Source organism: Mya arenaria, chromosome 10, assembly GCF_026914265.1.
Source record: "Mya arenaria isolate MELC-2E11 chromosome 10, ASM2691426v1".
In the NCBI taxonomy this organism is placed as follows: domain Eukaryota; kingdom Metazoa; phylum Mollusca; class Bivalvia; order Myida; family Myidae; genus Mya; species Mya arenaria.
The window spans coordinates 40,187,243-40,202,881 of record NC_069131.1 but is presented as its reverse complement, the minus strand read 5'-3'; the positions used below and the strand labels follow the sequence as shown (position 1 = coordinate 40,202,881).

General features: G+C 33.2%; 1 protein-coding gene and 1 non-coding gene across 5 annotated transcripts in view; both read right to left on the bottom strand.

Annotated features, from left to right (window-relative positions):
• Positions 1 to 15,639, bottom strand: part of LOC128207044 (uncharacterized) — a 54,826-nt gene that overhangs the window by 20,241 nt on the left and 18,946 nt on the right. For all 4 annotated transcript variants that reach the window (XM_052909852.1, XM_052909853.1, XM_052909854.1 and 1 more), the window contains 27 exons: positions 15,354 to 15,595; positions 14,856 to 14,964; positions 14,540 to 14,644; positions 14,335 to 14,409; positions 13,862 to 14,158; positions 13,335 to 13,472; positions 12,608 to 12,700; positions 12,148 to 12,415; positions 11,662 to 11,777; positions 10,444 to 10,506; positions 9,984 to 10,084; positions 9,480 to 9,646; positions 9,079 to 9,191; positions 7,609 to 7,677; positions 7,161 to 7,349; positions 6,829 to 6,930; positions 6,017 to 6,198; positions 4,460 to 4,616; positions 4,008 to 4,118; positions 3,295 to 3,425; positions 2,976 to 3,036; positions 2,463 to 2,595; positions 2,114 to 2,280; positions 1,758 to 1,841; positions 1,005 to 1,232; positions 649 to 777; positions 164 to 346 (listed from right to left, as the gene is read on the bottom strand). In XM_052909852.1, coding sequence (XP_052765812.1) covers positions 164 to 346; positions 649 to 777; positions 1,005 to 1,232; positions 1,758 to 1,841; positions 2,114 to 2,280; positions 2,463 to 2,595; positions 2,976 to 3,036; positions 3,295 to 3,425; positions 4,008 to 4,118; positions 4,460 to 4,616; positions 6,017 to 6,198; positions 6,829 to 6,930; positions 7,161 to 7,349; positions 7,609 to 7,677; positions 9,079 to 9,191; positions 9,480 to 9,646; positions 9,984 to 10,084; positions 10,444 to 10,506; positions 11,662 to 11,777; positions 12,148 to 12,415; positions 12,608 to 12,700; positions 13,335 to 13,472; positions 13,862 to 14,158; positions 14,335 to 14,409; positions 14,540 to 14,644; positions 14,856 to 14,964; positions 15,354 to 15,595 — 3,813 coding nt within the window. The remainder of the gene's footprint in view (positions 1 to 163; positions 347 to 648; positions 778 to 1,004; positions 1,233 to 1,757; positions 1,842 to 2,113; positions 2,281 to 2,462; positions 2,596 to 2,975; positions 3,037 to 3,294; positions 3,426 to 4,007; positions 4,119 to 4,459; positions 4,617 to 6,016; positions 6,199 to 6,828; positions 6,931 to 7,160; positions 7,350 to 7,608; positions 7,678 to 9,078; positions 9,192 to 9,479; positions 9,647 to 9,983; positions 10,085 to 10,443; positions 10,507 to 11,661; positions 11,778 to 12,147; positions 12,416 to 12,607; positions 12,701 to 13,334; positions 13,473 to 13,861; positions 14,159 to 14,334; positions 14,410 to 14,539; positions 14,645 to 14,855; positions 14,965 to 15,353; positions 15,596 to 15,639) is intronic.
• Trnai-uau (transfer RNA isoleucine (anticodon UAU)) lies at positions 8,238 to 8,329 on the bottom strand. The gene is given in 2 exon segments: positions 8,238 to 8,273; positions 8,292 to 8,329. It is a non-coding gene; the product is annotated as a tRNA-Ile (tRNA).

Sequence of the window (15,639 nt, the reverse complement as noted above, 5' to 3'; positions counted from 1 at the left end):
ATTCAACCAAAGCGATAATGCAAGACGCTTTACACGGCATTTGTTATGTTAATGCTTCCTGGTATGTCTCTGTAAATTCCATTTTGATATTTATTTTACTCTCCGTATACGAATGAAATTGTTCTTAAATGATTTTAAATTTAGGTTAGAATGTTTATAATACCATCTGCCAAAGACAATGCATCTGTGTTCCAGGGCACTTGTCTGTTCATTGTGGCATCAAATATAAAACTATGTCTTTCTGGGAACAATATGGCTGATGGACATCGTGGTGAGGATAATGTCAGGAGGTTTTCGCAAGCTCCAAGATTTTCAAAATCACATTGAACATCAAACGGCTCATTTGCTGTAAATTTAAGGAAAGCGTTTATTATTAGACACTAGAATCCGTTTGGTCGATCATCCTTTCACACGACAGTGTGTATACTTTCATTATATTTATATTCAAACATATGAACAACTGAAAGAGACAACTTATAACACCCATCATGTTCTATTAATATACATGTATTGGTTTATATCTATAAACATACGATGGGGAAACAGCTATGTCTTATTAACTAACGAAACTCAAATAACTGATTTGTGTATCAGACGTTGATTGAGATGATATGTTTGTCTTTAAAGCATATTAATACGTTAAAATACCTGCACAAGGTTCAAATGAAACGTCAATTGTTTGTAATCCCGTCGGAGAATTCTGCACGACACCTTTGCTTTTAAATACCACAACAAGATGTACCCATTTATTGTTCGTCGAAGTTAAGGCAACGCAGTCTAAAGTGTATAAAACATAATAATAATAATAATAATAATAATAATAATAATGATATAATCTGTTTATAATAAAATTCAGTATGTTAAAAAGAACAAAGAGAAAGAAAGATCTAAGTAGATCTAAATAGAGTCGTATAACTTATGACAGATATCCGTCTAAAGAATAAAACAACAATGATAACTGCAGTCTTGGTTTGATTTAGATAACCATCATTTGAACTGATTACCTTTATATTTTCCAGCCGTGAGTAATGATGAAGATGTCCAAGCATGAGTAGCTACAGGTTCGGTTTTTGTATCCATGTATTCCAACATTATGCTGATGTCAATAAAGTGTCCTCCTATTATGTATTCAAGGCGCAAAAACAGATCGTCGGATGCTACAAATGGAGGGGACTGTAGTTTCCCAAACGCTGAACGAGTAAGCAAATTTTCAATTCTAAAAAATATTCCATCTGAAAATATGAAGGCAACGATAATTAATTTACTATAAAATGGATACATCTGGCAAATAAAGTTAAAACAATTAAACTTGCATCATTAATATAGGAACATTTGTATAACAAGTAATATATAGAGTATTAAATAAATCAGTGTAAGATCGTAATATATTTGACCGAGTGAGACTTTTTAGCTTGATATCGTAGCCACCCGTGAACTATTTACTTTGGCGTTCACGAGGTGAAATATATTGCTATCTTACACTGAAAAGATTTTTTTAATTATCACGGCCAGCACGGATATAAAATTACCTTTAATTGTAGTTGTTTAGTAAAAGCGCACCAGAGGAAATATCAACGTCATTTCATTTTGGAAATGACGTAGTTGAAAGTGAGTCCTTGCTGAGGTTTAGTTAAGAATTGAGAGCGTACTAACAGCTCAATAAAATAAAAATAAATATCAACTTTTGTTTGAAACAATGAAAAAAAAATTCAGTTCACTGATAAATCTCAATAAATCACGGTCAAAGAGTATCTTACATGTATCTGACCGGTCAAAATTGTATAAATCCATATCATAACCACAGGTGTTTACTGTAAAATCACAGGCAAGTGATGCTGCTCCTGAGGAAGGAAATTAGCATAAATTAGTTTATGGAAAATGTATAAGTAAATTAATAAAAATATTTTATATAAAGCAGAATTTGTAAATTGTATTGCGATCGTTTAACAGAGTAAGATCCGTATGATTTTTCAGTCAAACAAGTTTTAACAGACCTCCTCAATTCGTTAAATGATATTTTACAGCAATGTCTTCCCTGTTTCTATATTCCGTTACTACAAAATGTCTTTTTTATCCTTATTTCAAAGATTGTATATAATATTCCATCACTTACTGCATTGCACAACATATGTGTTTTCAATATCACATGTCTGGCCAATATCCGCAACTTTAATGTTACAGTCTTTCACATGGGATTCATTTCCAAGGCACTCTATACTGTTAACAAGTTTCTGTAAACTGTCTGATGACTCCGACACAGATTCAACTGTTCCAGGCCACCTATGGTTCAGGAAACATAAGTAACTCTTAGATCCAAAGAATGAAAAGAATTACGAATCTGTTTCACTTTACGATGAACGTTACCAAAGAAAGATTTGAATGGCTTTCAAGTAATAATAATACTAATAATACTTATGAAAATAAAAATAATAACACAAATTATGTATAACGGAAGATTTTACCCTAAGCCGAATGATCTACACAGCACGTTCGCGGTTGTTTGCAGGATCTCCCCACATAACACACCAACCCTTTCTTCACTTGCAACGATAATTCTGCCCATGTTGTCCAACGATATGTCATCTACCTTTGGTTCTGTGAAATAATCTAGCATAAGTTTTTTTTCTTAAGCGTAACTTACGTAAACATTAAAGCGTAAACATTATGCCCATTTCTATTGAACATAATTTTATTCCGGAGACGCTACCTAAACATCTAATGTCGGACCAATTTTATGTCTATATATGTTGTTTTCGCTATTTTATTTAAGGATAGCACTTTTTGCATTCACTGTAAACACGTTTAATGGTTTAAAATTAGTTTTTTGTGTGCTTTTTTATTTATTTTTTATTTCTATTTTTTATTTTAATGGCCATCAGTTGTATAATACTCGCTGCAATTAATTTGAGGACGTCTAAGTAATGCCTTCATGAACCCTTTATAAATAATAATAATAATGCAAAGCATATTCATACCACTTAGTACCGATTGGAGCTTAAACCGAACGTCTGTTTTTTCCGTTAACTGGACTCGCACCTTTAAGATAACGGTATAATATAGCAAACATAATTGCAATTATATGATTTGTACATAATGTATTCATGTGTAAGATTCACAAGTCATTAGAACAATATTCGAACATTATCCGTACCATTACTTAAGTGCAATAGAAGATAAAACCGCGCTAGTAAACCAATAGTAACTACAGGGACAAGTCTGGTAGCCTTAATGCAACAGGCGTCTGTTAAAGGCACGCGAATCAACATGGAATAAAAGTATTTATAACAAACAAACCTCTGTATGGTTCTTAATCAATAAGTCTTTCTTGTGTGGAATATCCGTACAGTATTCATATAAAATTATGTCTTCTGATGACATATTCAAACAGCCATTGTCCATGTACTCAATGTAAATGCTTAACACACCTGAAATATTAAAAACAAAATATAAAATAATAATGCAAACGTCACCAGCTAACAACAATGACGGAATGACAACCAGTGTTTGAACCGAAGGCCAATGTCACACTCAGCAGGCCAATGGTGATTTCTTTTTATCTCGGATCCCTTTTTTGTGTTTCTTTATACTCTACTGAAGCATCTTTCCACACAATCGCTTTGCCCTATCCATATTTCCCAGCAGTTCGATTTTGGCAGTTTTATCCAAGTTTAGTTAATTATGGAAGTAAAACGGTATATAAGATGTGTGACACTCACACAATATGTAGCTTTTTTCATGATATTACCACATGTTGTCGCTCTTGCGTAAGATGCTTCCTTCGTGCATTATCACTTAAGATAACGTGATTGATCCTTAATGGTAATGCCTTTCTTCGAATTATCGGTTTATGCAGGATAAGGCACATACTAGATAATACATTAAGTGTGGTAATTCTTATATTTGTACTGCAGTATGTTCAGCATTTATTGTAATCATGTTTTGTATTCCTTATTCGTATTCTAAAGGATTAGGCATGAAGTGTTATTCGTAAATCCGTGTTTACTTACTGTCCGCATGTAGTAACACAATAAAGTCCCTACAGTCAATTTCATCATCTACCGCAAATGACAAATGATCGTTTATTCCAAGATTTACAACGTGGCAATGGTTTACAGGAACTGAAAATAAAAACACAGATGAAATACATGAGGGTATAATACATGTAAAGCTAGTAATCCATACGAACGCATACGCTCCGTTAAGATGTTCTTATGTGAAAAAGTTTTAAATTGCATATGTCATTTCATGCAAATGAAACACAAAATTTGATGTCATGTTCGTTTTAAAACTAGTTTCGTTGTTAATTAATCCAACCCTACATAAAAACAGTTTCAATGAAAAACAAACATTAGGAAGAATCACTTATCGGACCTTAAATAACTTAGAAAAATAAAAAAGTATGCAATTAAAAAAAAAACACGAAAAACACGTTTAAAGAGGCACGAAATGTTTAACATACTCTTGCGAAATCTTATGTAGAACCCTTTGCCTGTTATAGAAAATCCTGACTTAAAATGGACATGTGCGAACCGCCCTGTTGAGTTGTAAATAATTGATTCCGTGATCTGTTCACAAGGCAATTGTAAACCACTGCTTTCTTCGCCTCCTTCGTAAATCTGAAATAACGGCTAAGGTGGTACAACAAGCATAATACTTAAAAACCTTATACACCGCATGTGATAAATAAACAGACACACTCGATCCCACAACCTCCTTGCAAGCTGCATATACGTGGAAGCGTACACTGTGTTTAGCTTACATGTTCTATACTGATAATGTGATCATGTAATTTTGTCGACCATAATTTTGTACGTCATTAAACCATATATACGATCTGACACGATCGTTTAATACAAGCTTTTATTAAACTAGTTCATGAAATTTATTAGTAAGCGAGGCTCTGGCGAGCTTACGAGACTTACACCTTTTATGGACGAGTTCAATAAAAATCATGTATAAAATGACAACGAATGTCAGATCTGTTTTATCACATGCTTAAAACGGTATTTTATTACCAATTTAGTTCCTATTTCTGAAGCCATTGTTTGACAGCCAAAGTACTCAGAGTGGAGTGTCAACAATGAGCCATATAACTAGTTCCAAATGAAAATGACAAAAAGAGATTGCAGTTATCGAGTTTTAATGCTGATAAAGCGCTTAATAAGTCACAAAGATAAAAATGTGTAGTAAGATATCCGAATACCGAACAGTTTTAACCAAAAAAAACCCCAATAAGTTCACAATTTGATGACGTCATACGGAGAGTACATCCATTTACGCGGTTTATGTGACCTACATCGGTCTGTCAAGTTTTTTGTGTGCAAGGATTTAAAAGTTACTCGCTGTTGCTTTCTACGATGATTTCGCAGCGTTTTCTTATGTACATGGATTTTCACAACATTCAGATGATTACGACGAAGCTTTATTCTGTACTGCATGGATGTTGATGTTGAAAATGTTCCACAAAAAATGTTTCCAGAGAACATGATGTGTAATGAGAAGCCTTTGCTGCGGAATAAGTATTTGTGTTTTTTGTAACCGACAGCTGATTAAACTGGCAAGCAAATGGCATTGATTGCATATTGCCGGTGTTATTCTCATGTTGTTTATCACTTAATATGTGGCTGTATTTGTTGACTGACTGGATATTTCTGTGACTAGTTATCTGCATTATCTGGTTTGCGGAACATTGTTATCAGAAAGTTTTCGAACAAGATGCTTTCTGGCACTGTGATTCGTTAGCCATTTGTCTCCCGGAAGTAATACAGCTTCATTATTGAGTTAAATATTTGTAAGCATTTAAACCAATTTGTTTTAAAAAGTGCGGAGGGATATCTAGGTCACGTGTGATAAGTCTAGCCGATAGAAATGTCTAATATGTTATCTTATCCATGTGTAAGATAACAATATTCGTAATGGGTATATTACACGGAAAACAAGGGTAAGCATGTGATAAATAAGGTATTCGCGTTATCTTAAATATTCTCCTTTACCGATTCAATGCTTAAATGTGTACCTTTAGAAAACACGGATCAGTGCCAAAAGACGAAGCAGCAAACTCAACAATTTCAAATTCCATGTAGTGCCCTTTTTCTACCAATACATTCCAGACGATGTCTTGATTTGCAGTTATGGCCAATGGATATCCAGATGATATAATTGTCCCCGACGACTGTTGAAGGGTTGTGTTCACATTGTCTGAAAACGACAAAAGGAGCGCTCATGTTTGTTATGTGGTAAGAAAAAAGAAACAACGAAGAAATAAATCAAAACTTTTAATAGACGATGGCAACTATAAGAAAACTTGTGACTGGTATATCTAAATAAAATATCCACAAAATACTGTATTTTATGAGACATATTCTTTCTTAAGTTAGTGATTTTTCACATTTAATTTTACGTTTATTAGCCAAAGTAATTATACACACCATCCCTCTTTAATTATTATTTTTGTTGAAGATTAGTCCAAAATGTAATCGAGTTTCGACAAACGAACAAAAAATAAGCTCTAAGCATCATAACATTAATATGTTTTGGTATAACGATTTGTATGGCATGGTGTACATAAACATGATTGCTTGTTCCTTTGAACAGTGACAACACAAACCAGAAGAAAATCATAAATGTTCAAAGAGGAGCACAATGTGACTCCGACTTTTCAATATACGATTGATGTGGTTCCTAACCGAACCCCATTCACCTCTTCACGGTTGTTTTACTGTTTGCGTTCGTATATTTGTTCCTAAATTACGAAACACGATATAATAATAATAATATAAATGATAATGAATAACAATAATGTATTTCTTATTTATTTAATGAACTTACTGTAGGCTAGGCGACTGCAAGTTTCGTCCTTCAGCATACTAGACAGGAATTGGCATCCGTATTGCAAAATTGAAGAGTTCTTGTCACATTTGTTGACAATGTCTGAATATAATAATACCTCAACGCTGTTACCTTTAACGCATGACAAGACCTTTGATATGATCGTTCTACAACAATTACTCTAAAACTACTAGTATCACGTATTAAAAACATTTTAATTTTCTCAACCAGCCTAACATATATGTTCTAAAATAATTATGCTATGTTAGTGCACTTAACGAACACCATTATTGGCATTTCATTGCACAACAAATTTTTAATTAATTGCTAACCTTTACAATCTTCCTGACAAATATGTACTGGATTTCCGCCATTACATTTCGGCGTAAACAGCCGACACACAAGGCTTTGGAGAGCGTCGAAACAATGTGCTGGTAAGGAAGTATCCATATCAGATAGGTGTTTCTGGGTTTGTTCGAGGTATATTAACGCCTTTGCTTCATCAAGAACGCCGTATGCACCTTAGGAAGAAAATGTTGACAAGCATACAATCTGGATGTATGCTCGTATAAATACAATACGAATACATTTACTAAGTGTATCTGAATATTACAGAGCAGAGTATGCCAAAAACCAAAGTTGAAACATATTTTTATTCAGCTTACGAGCTCGTATATATATCAAACATTTCATAATTGTGTGTCGAACAGTTATATACATGCTATTTTTAAACGGACTTAAACGAAAGCAGAGCTGAAATAAATTTCTCTTTTGACATACCTTGATAACTGATATTTTTGTAACCCCTTTCAAAGCATTGGGCATTTGTGGTTCTGTAACATCCGTCATCTATTGAAGAAGTTCAAATTAAAGATACACGTTCTACTATATCAAAATCGTAATTGATATCGCAATTAACTATAGAACTTTTGTCATTATGTATGTATATATAAATATAGTGTTATAAACTTAACGTGAAGTTATAAATGAATAGCATTAAATTTTATGTTTTTATGTATTTAGCGTTGATAATTAGCACATTTGACTTATCATATAAATAGCATATATAATTCGAGGTCATTGAATATGAAATTTATGAAAATCGTTTACTTAAATGAATTTAAGAGTAATGCAATTATCTTAGTTATTACTGAAATAAGTTCCGTACTGAATACCACTCTTGTAATAAGCTTATTTGTTCGCCAAATAAGGATTTAATTACATATACTTACAAATACACTGTCATTATTTTAGATATCAGCATAAAACATATGCTGGTGACATAACGGTGGGTATTATGTTGATTGTAGATCAGTTATTTTAAGAAAAACATATAAACACGGGATTTTGAGTATTTTCCTACATAAGACGTTACCAGGAATGTGTCCTCATACAAAAACCAAAAACAGTGCCCCGGGTGAGGCTCGAACTCACAGCCTCCGCATATCATAGCCTATACTGTCTATAAGTACGGCGCGCTAACCGATTGCGCCACCGGGGCTAGCGATAATGATTGATAGTTTAGTTTATTTCCGCCGCAAATGGTCAATCGATCGTTATCATACACACGTATAAGCGAGAAAGCGACGTGTTATCTTAAGTACTTGTACAGTCGGCCAACTTAACTCGAATGAGTCCAATACAGCAAAACAGGCGATTCAAAAGTTGTTGCATTTATACTGTTCCTAAGCATCGTCGTTATCATCTTATTCATTAAACGGACATGAAGCTGTTTCTTTTACAACATTAGCGTTTATATTGTTGGTCTTAATCCCTTTTTAATTAACATGATCGACATGTTTGCGTTTAATGTTTTTGCCATTTGTTTTTGGTTTGATAAAGATAAGAACACAAACATATTAAATTAGAAGATGCTTTAAAATAGTATCAATTATCACAACGATAAAGAAATCCCTTGCCCTGGATCAAACCCAAAGCACTCCCGATAATTAAACTAAATATAGAAGACAACTTGAACACAACACCATTACAAGTGTCGATAGCAAAATGCTCGATGAGGAATGAACAACTTAATTTCATTATAAAGTTACGTTACAAGGGGAACGTGATACCTTATCTCTGCTTCACCTTCACCTGTACAAACCATCTTATCGCGTTCCAAGTTATCTTAGGCGGGCTGTAAATTTAGTGGAGACTACATGGTTAGTAAAGTTTGTATGTTGCAAAACGCCTTTCATTATAATCACGGAAATCACGTTTGCAACGGCAATCATCAATATGTAACTGTACCATTTGCAACACCCATGTTAACGTCTTCAACATTCACATCTATGGAAGTAGATGTGTTTTGTTCGTCCAATTCAACGACACAATGGTACGTCCCGCTATCCTCATGGTTCACCCTAAAGATAAAATAACATAAACTAACTTAAAAATGATTTTTTTAAAACATATATAAACAATTTAGTTTAAGATTACGCTAGTAATTGTCAATTGCCAAACTATTCATTTGGAAAGAAAACGGGCCAAAGAAACAGAACTAGTATACGTCAAAACTACTCGTTCCATAATGTGATTGCAAGGCTACATAAGATAGCTCGATTTACCAAACCGCTACTTGGCAAAGTATTGTTTATCAAATTCTAATGTTAACAACCGAAAGTTTAACACTGTCTTTCAGTGGCAGATACCTTCGAATAACAAGGCTGGATTGTGTTGAATTCAATTCCGTTTGAGTATATATCAAGGCGCTGTATTTTAAATAGGTGATGTCTTTGGAATATGAAATTTTCTTTTGTTGCAATACGTCCGAATTTCTAGCTAGTTGGCTTCCGTTTGTGTACCAATGAAATATTACCTGAAATGCATATTTGGGTTTTGCTCAATTGTTTTAGATGATATCCTTGTGTTTGCAATGCATGAAAATTTATTAATATTTCATTTTAAAAGATGGAAATGAAACACAGTCGAATATTCGAAAAAGCATCCTCAAATTGTATACTAAAGCACAGTACCTTAACATCTACCCAAGACAAACAAACTCTTAACATAAAATAAAACAACGTACCAAGCCAACAAAACATCATTCAACTCAAAATATAGGTACATATAAATGTTCTAAAATGAATTATAACACCTTATAAATTGCACATATTATAACAAACAACACAGTGCACATTACATTACACTCTTACATTCATGTCCGATATGTTTCTAGCCTGACAAACCAGCGTGATGTCATCTAATACCGCAGGAGATGTGTTTGAGCTAGTAATGGACAAAGTGGTATAGCCATCTAAAAAGATAAAAATACATTACCAACGAACAGTTCCGGTTTTGGGATGCCTTTTGGGGATGGTTTATTTTCATTTCATTGTGCTTATTGCATGTCACGTGCTATTTCGTGAAAACCAATGGCAAATGTAGTTATTTAATAAGCGCTCTTGTTATTGTAAGGTAAATATAATTATCTGAACAGTCAATTAATCCCTTCTGAACTAAGGTCCCATTGCAGTTTTAAATATAAAATGTTATCATGAAACGATAATGATAAATGATTCATTGGAAATTTACAATCGAGTGATGTAAGCATATTACAATTAGAGAGGGCTATCTAAATTGATTTAATATCTTTATATCGTGCATAAAACTTACCGACTGTATCGGAAGTGTCTTCAGTACTTGGAGTTGTAGTCCGGCCTGTTGTGATCTCTACACCTGTCTCAAACAAATTGATAGAATATACAATGTAGGAACACCACATATGATACAACTACTCAATGTTAGATTAAGAAATCCAGTTAAACAAGAACCGGCGTTCAAATGCAAATTCAAGTTCAAAGCAATGTACAATGATATCAGCAAAATATTATGTTTCCCAATATATCAAAAACGATAAATTAAGAATATTTTATCGGGCAATGCATTCGTTCTTACAACTGTTGTTGAAATTTTACAATGTCGAACTGCAATTAATCAATACTTGTCTTGTTATGTATAACTGGAATATACGATAAGAACAATGAGCACAGTATTTGGGACGATAGTGTTCCTTTGTGTAATGTTCACGATAAGACACGAACACCTGTCAAATAATTTATACAAAGCAATAATGTATATGAAAATTACCGAAAACGTACAGCAGTCAAAAACCTAAAAATAAGCCCCTTTCAATGGCATAAGGCCAAAATCAGAAACACAGAAAAACAACACACAAATCCACAAACAATACACTTACATATAGAATGTATAAAAATATGGGCCTTTATCATGGATTATTGGGTACCGCTTTGAAACGGTCAACAAAATGTACTTTTACTGGGAGATAAAACTTGTTTACATGCACAACCTCAAACTTATCTCAATACCCTGAATACAGTTGAATTGTAAATCAAAGTCTTATCCAAATATGCATTACGCTAAGCAATTCATAATAAAAAAATGGGTAAATCCCTAGTACTTCTATAATTAGGTCTCTCAACTATATCAACAGACGAAGGAAAACGATTCCGAGTATTTAATGCAAAAGTTTTTAAGATAATTATGTTGCAATTACTTTTTGACCTGGCATTTTTTTACTTTCAATTACAAAGGAAAGGATTTGCATCATTGAGCCACGACAATTAGAAAATAACTACTATTGGTAGTTTTCAAATGTTCATCTTTTAGTATCTTACTCAGTTGAACATAAATTTTCCTTACTCAATAATACCTATGTGAACAACTACAGAAACAAGCTCAGATTATAACGAATCCTATATTCAGCCGAAGAAAATTATGATGGCATGTTTTTTTTGCTAACGCTATATTTATTACATAATCTATTTTAAGGCTAAGGTGTAAGTAATATCATAATAAATACTTATTTAATACCTGTACAATCTAGCTGTGAAACATCATCAATCCCAATTATAACGCCATTAGCATACATCTTTAGTGTCACTAAATACAGGCCATCAGGTACCTTCGGTATGCCCTGATCACCAAGTCTGATTCAAAGATAAATGGTTAGTGAATTAAAATGTTTCAATTTGAAATATGCTTGTTATTTCTCAAATCGAATACATAAATCGTATGTCGTCCTTCGGCTATGTACTGTTCCTGCTTGGTATTGCTGTTCCTCTTATTCAAGCATGTGCTGTTCTTTTTTGGAGATGGTGAACACTGTTTTATTTAGTTATGTATTTAATTGAAACATATATGTTTGAAATTCATAGATAAATCAATGCAAAATATCTAAATGATGCTTCATCCTGTGCTTGGGTGCACACTTTTAAAAACAAATCTTTTTTGAAATAGTTTACAATGTTGCTTAACTATTATAATAAAACCTGGAGCAATGGCTGGTGTTCTGCTTACTTGAAAAGACTGTCGCTTTCTGTTATAAAGGAATACCAAGAATTATCAACTGATATGTCCAAATAAGATCCGAAGGTGTAAACCACAGAATCTGTGCCGTGCAATTGGATACGAAAATATGCATATCTGTCCTCTGAGTCGACGCTGTCTACGCTATTTGTTATAACGCTCATATTGATTCCACAGCGTGTACTCGACAGATTCCAAATTCCCATTTGAATAAAGGTGGAGTCAGTCACAGTGTAGTCATATATCAAAACCGTTCTATCTGAAAAATGTATCATGTATTCTTTGAAGCGCAAAATCATTAGTGTTAACGCCAGAAAATACGAGAGCCGTCAATATTATAATATCACTTGGAACCTTGTGGCATGGACTCAATGGTCATTTATATTATAATTATTAATGTTTCGAACATTTCATCAAGTAGAAATGTATGTTTAGTATGAAACAATGTTACCTTTTCCAATAGTATGCACATTAATTCCGTTCCCCAAATTATACCCGCAAGATGGGTTATCCGCATTTTCAAAATCGCATGAAATGCTATTTTCTGAATAAAGAAATATAATTGTATTGAGTTTAATCTGAATTTCAATTCCTTGATTGTTTAAAACATAAATGACGTCGCTTTTATGAAACGTGAGTAAATGTTTTTGATGTATAACTAGTGTCATATATTTAACATCTGACAATATAAGTGAATAGCGTTGAGAAATGTTCTCGTAAATAGATCCAGGTTGAATGTAGTTAGAGTCGTAACAACAAATGAATTAAAAATAATATCACATAAATCAGTAAATCAGTACGACAGGTCGTAAATATGTTTTGATATTTATTTAAAATAACTCGTTTGATACATTTCATTTTGAAAGAGAATGGAATAATCTGTATATTCCTAACATATCAATTAACAACTAAGAGCGACATGATTTTTCACTAACATTCAAATTATGTTCTCCAATTGCCAATAAATATTACTATAAACAACTAGCTTACATTTTATCTAAACCAAAGTATATTTATTCAATTCAAATTGGTACATTCATCTCTAACCATATTTTGCAGCCTTCATAAAACAGATTTAGACAATGCATCATATTATTTATACTATGTAAGAAACAATTTTTGAAAGAAATAAAAATACGAAAAAATAAAAACTTTGAGATTTTGACTACGAGCATTACCACAGTCATCACTCAATTCGTCAAATCCACTTCCACAGTCAAACACTTTATCACAAAATGTTGTGTTTGAGATACATTGCAAAATAGTGTTGCCGTATGCATCACTTTCCATGCAAGAGGATTCATCGTCGTTGCAATCTGCAAGTGTATTTGAATTCTAACGCCTGATTTTTTTATACTAGACATGTTTTCCGAGTATAACTAAATACATAAATCGTATAAAGAAACCGGCATGAGACAGTTTACTACTACATTTCTATAAAATCGTATGAATATGTATTCATTCTATATCATATTACCTGTATGCAGTGTTCTCTATAATATGTATAATGTGTATAATATTCATAAATGAATTCATGTATTGGCCATCATTTGATATGTTTGCAAAGATAACGACCAAAGGCAATATGCCGATTTTTCAATAAATGTTGATTCTTGGTATATAGGAATACCTCGTTATGTTGTCAATAATGAAGATGCATGATCCTATTTTCTATTGTACATACATATATTTTCATGACTCTTACCATAGTTGCAAGCCCCATTTTTCAGCCGGACATCATCTATCCTGATCGAATCGTTTTGTGCCTCAAATATTATACTGTACATACCAACGGAAAGTGCAACTTTGTATTCGACCCACTTATTCCATTTTGTTATATAATTTCCGACTTCGATGAGTTCCCCTGTAGTGTTTGCATTGACCCTCAATTGTGCCTTATATCGATCCCCAAAAGCCTTGAAGAGCAGGCAAGAAGGTTCTTTAATGTTTGCAATTGGTGTCTCCGTAATTGTTAACCGGGTTTCCAGGAGAAGAAGTTTCCCTTGAATTGAGCATGAAAAATGGATTTAATCAAAGATCATTTGTTAACAAAGTTGGGAGATAACTAAATATGTATTGAAAAAAGTTAATTTGAAAACAGAAGATTTCTATTCACTAATACAGTTACAAACTCTGGATAGTTAACTAATATATTGATAACATACTGCTATAACCAACCATCTTCAACAGCGGCATTTGTATGCTTCCATCCGCAACTGTATTGGCTATCAAAACTACAGTTCACCGTCGGTTCTACAAATTGTAGAAAGCAACACAATAACAATAAATATTCGTTCTTATGATAGTAGATATGTCAACAAAAAATGTGATGGAGTACAGCACCATTACAATACTTTGTAAATGATCATCTGCAATTACTCACTGCAAAATGTTTCCAAGGCTTCAGGACAAAGGTCGAGATTGAAACAAACCTCTGTTTCCCGAATGCAAAGTCTTCCTTTACAAGAAACAAAACCATTTTGGCATTCTGAAATTATGAATTACGGTATAACTAGTGCGTCTGTGACGCCATTTTGATAAGTAAGATAGGGTTTTAAACAATTAACTGAATGCACGCGCGATGCAATCTGGATACCAAATGTATTTGATAGTTTCCATTAATAACTTTGATGTAAATATGTCCATGTTCGCGATAAACTATCAGGAAGAGGAATAAATAACATTGCGTAAAATCATACCATGAACATCACATATGGTTGACAGTTGTACTCTCGTAACATCAAGAAAATTGCTGTCATCTAAACCTTTTGCTGATAGTTGGATTCTAAAGAGTCCGTCATACGGAATCTGAAACGTATACACAAGATCACAAGAACGGTTAACACAATATGTATGTACCGGAAATTCAAGTCGATGAAACATTGCGAAACCCAACTAATCATTATTATTTTTGAAGTGTCTTAAGATATTTAATGTGTGTATAAATTGAATAGAAAACATAGATAGTTCATTCTGCCCTGAAGAAAGGACAACGCTGTTGACTGTAAGTATCTCCATTAGTTTAACAGTTATATTTTTAAAGTGTTTGTTTCTGCGTCATGTGAACTGGATTGATTGCTGTGAGGTCTATCTTAGACTTAAGAAACTAAACATAAGCGTTAAAGAATGGTATCATAAACATATTCATAGTACTAAGTCGTATAAGAAACCTAATCCAATGGAGTAATGATGCTAACTTTTATGTTCACGTTACTCCAAAGAATACTCGTCACAGGGACTACCGGATCCCAGATAGGTATTTGCGTCTCTTCATTACTCGAGTCAATCACTAACAATGTTACAATGAGTTCTGGAGATTCTGCGACCAAATTATCACTCGATGCCCTTGCCGTTAATACAATACAAAACGAATCGTTTTCGGTTCCGAATTTGGGTGTGAGCAGCTGGTGCTCGTTCCCAAATGCCCGAAGAAAGTGTTCTATAATTAAAAAACAAAAACAAAACATTGGCGAAAAGGTTATA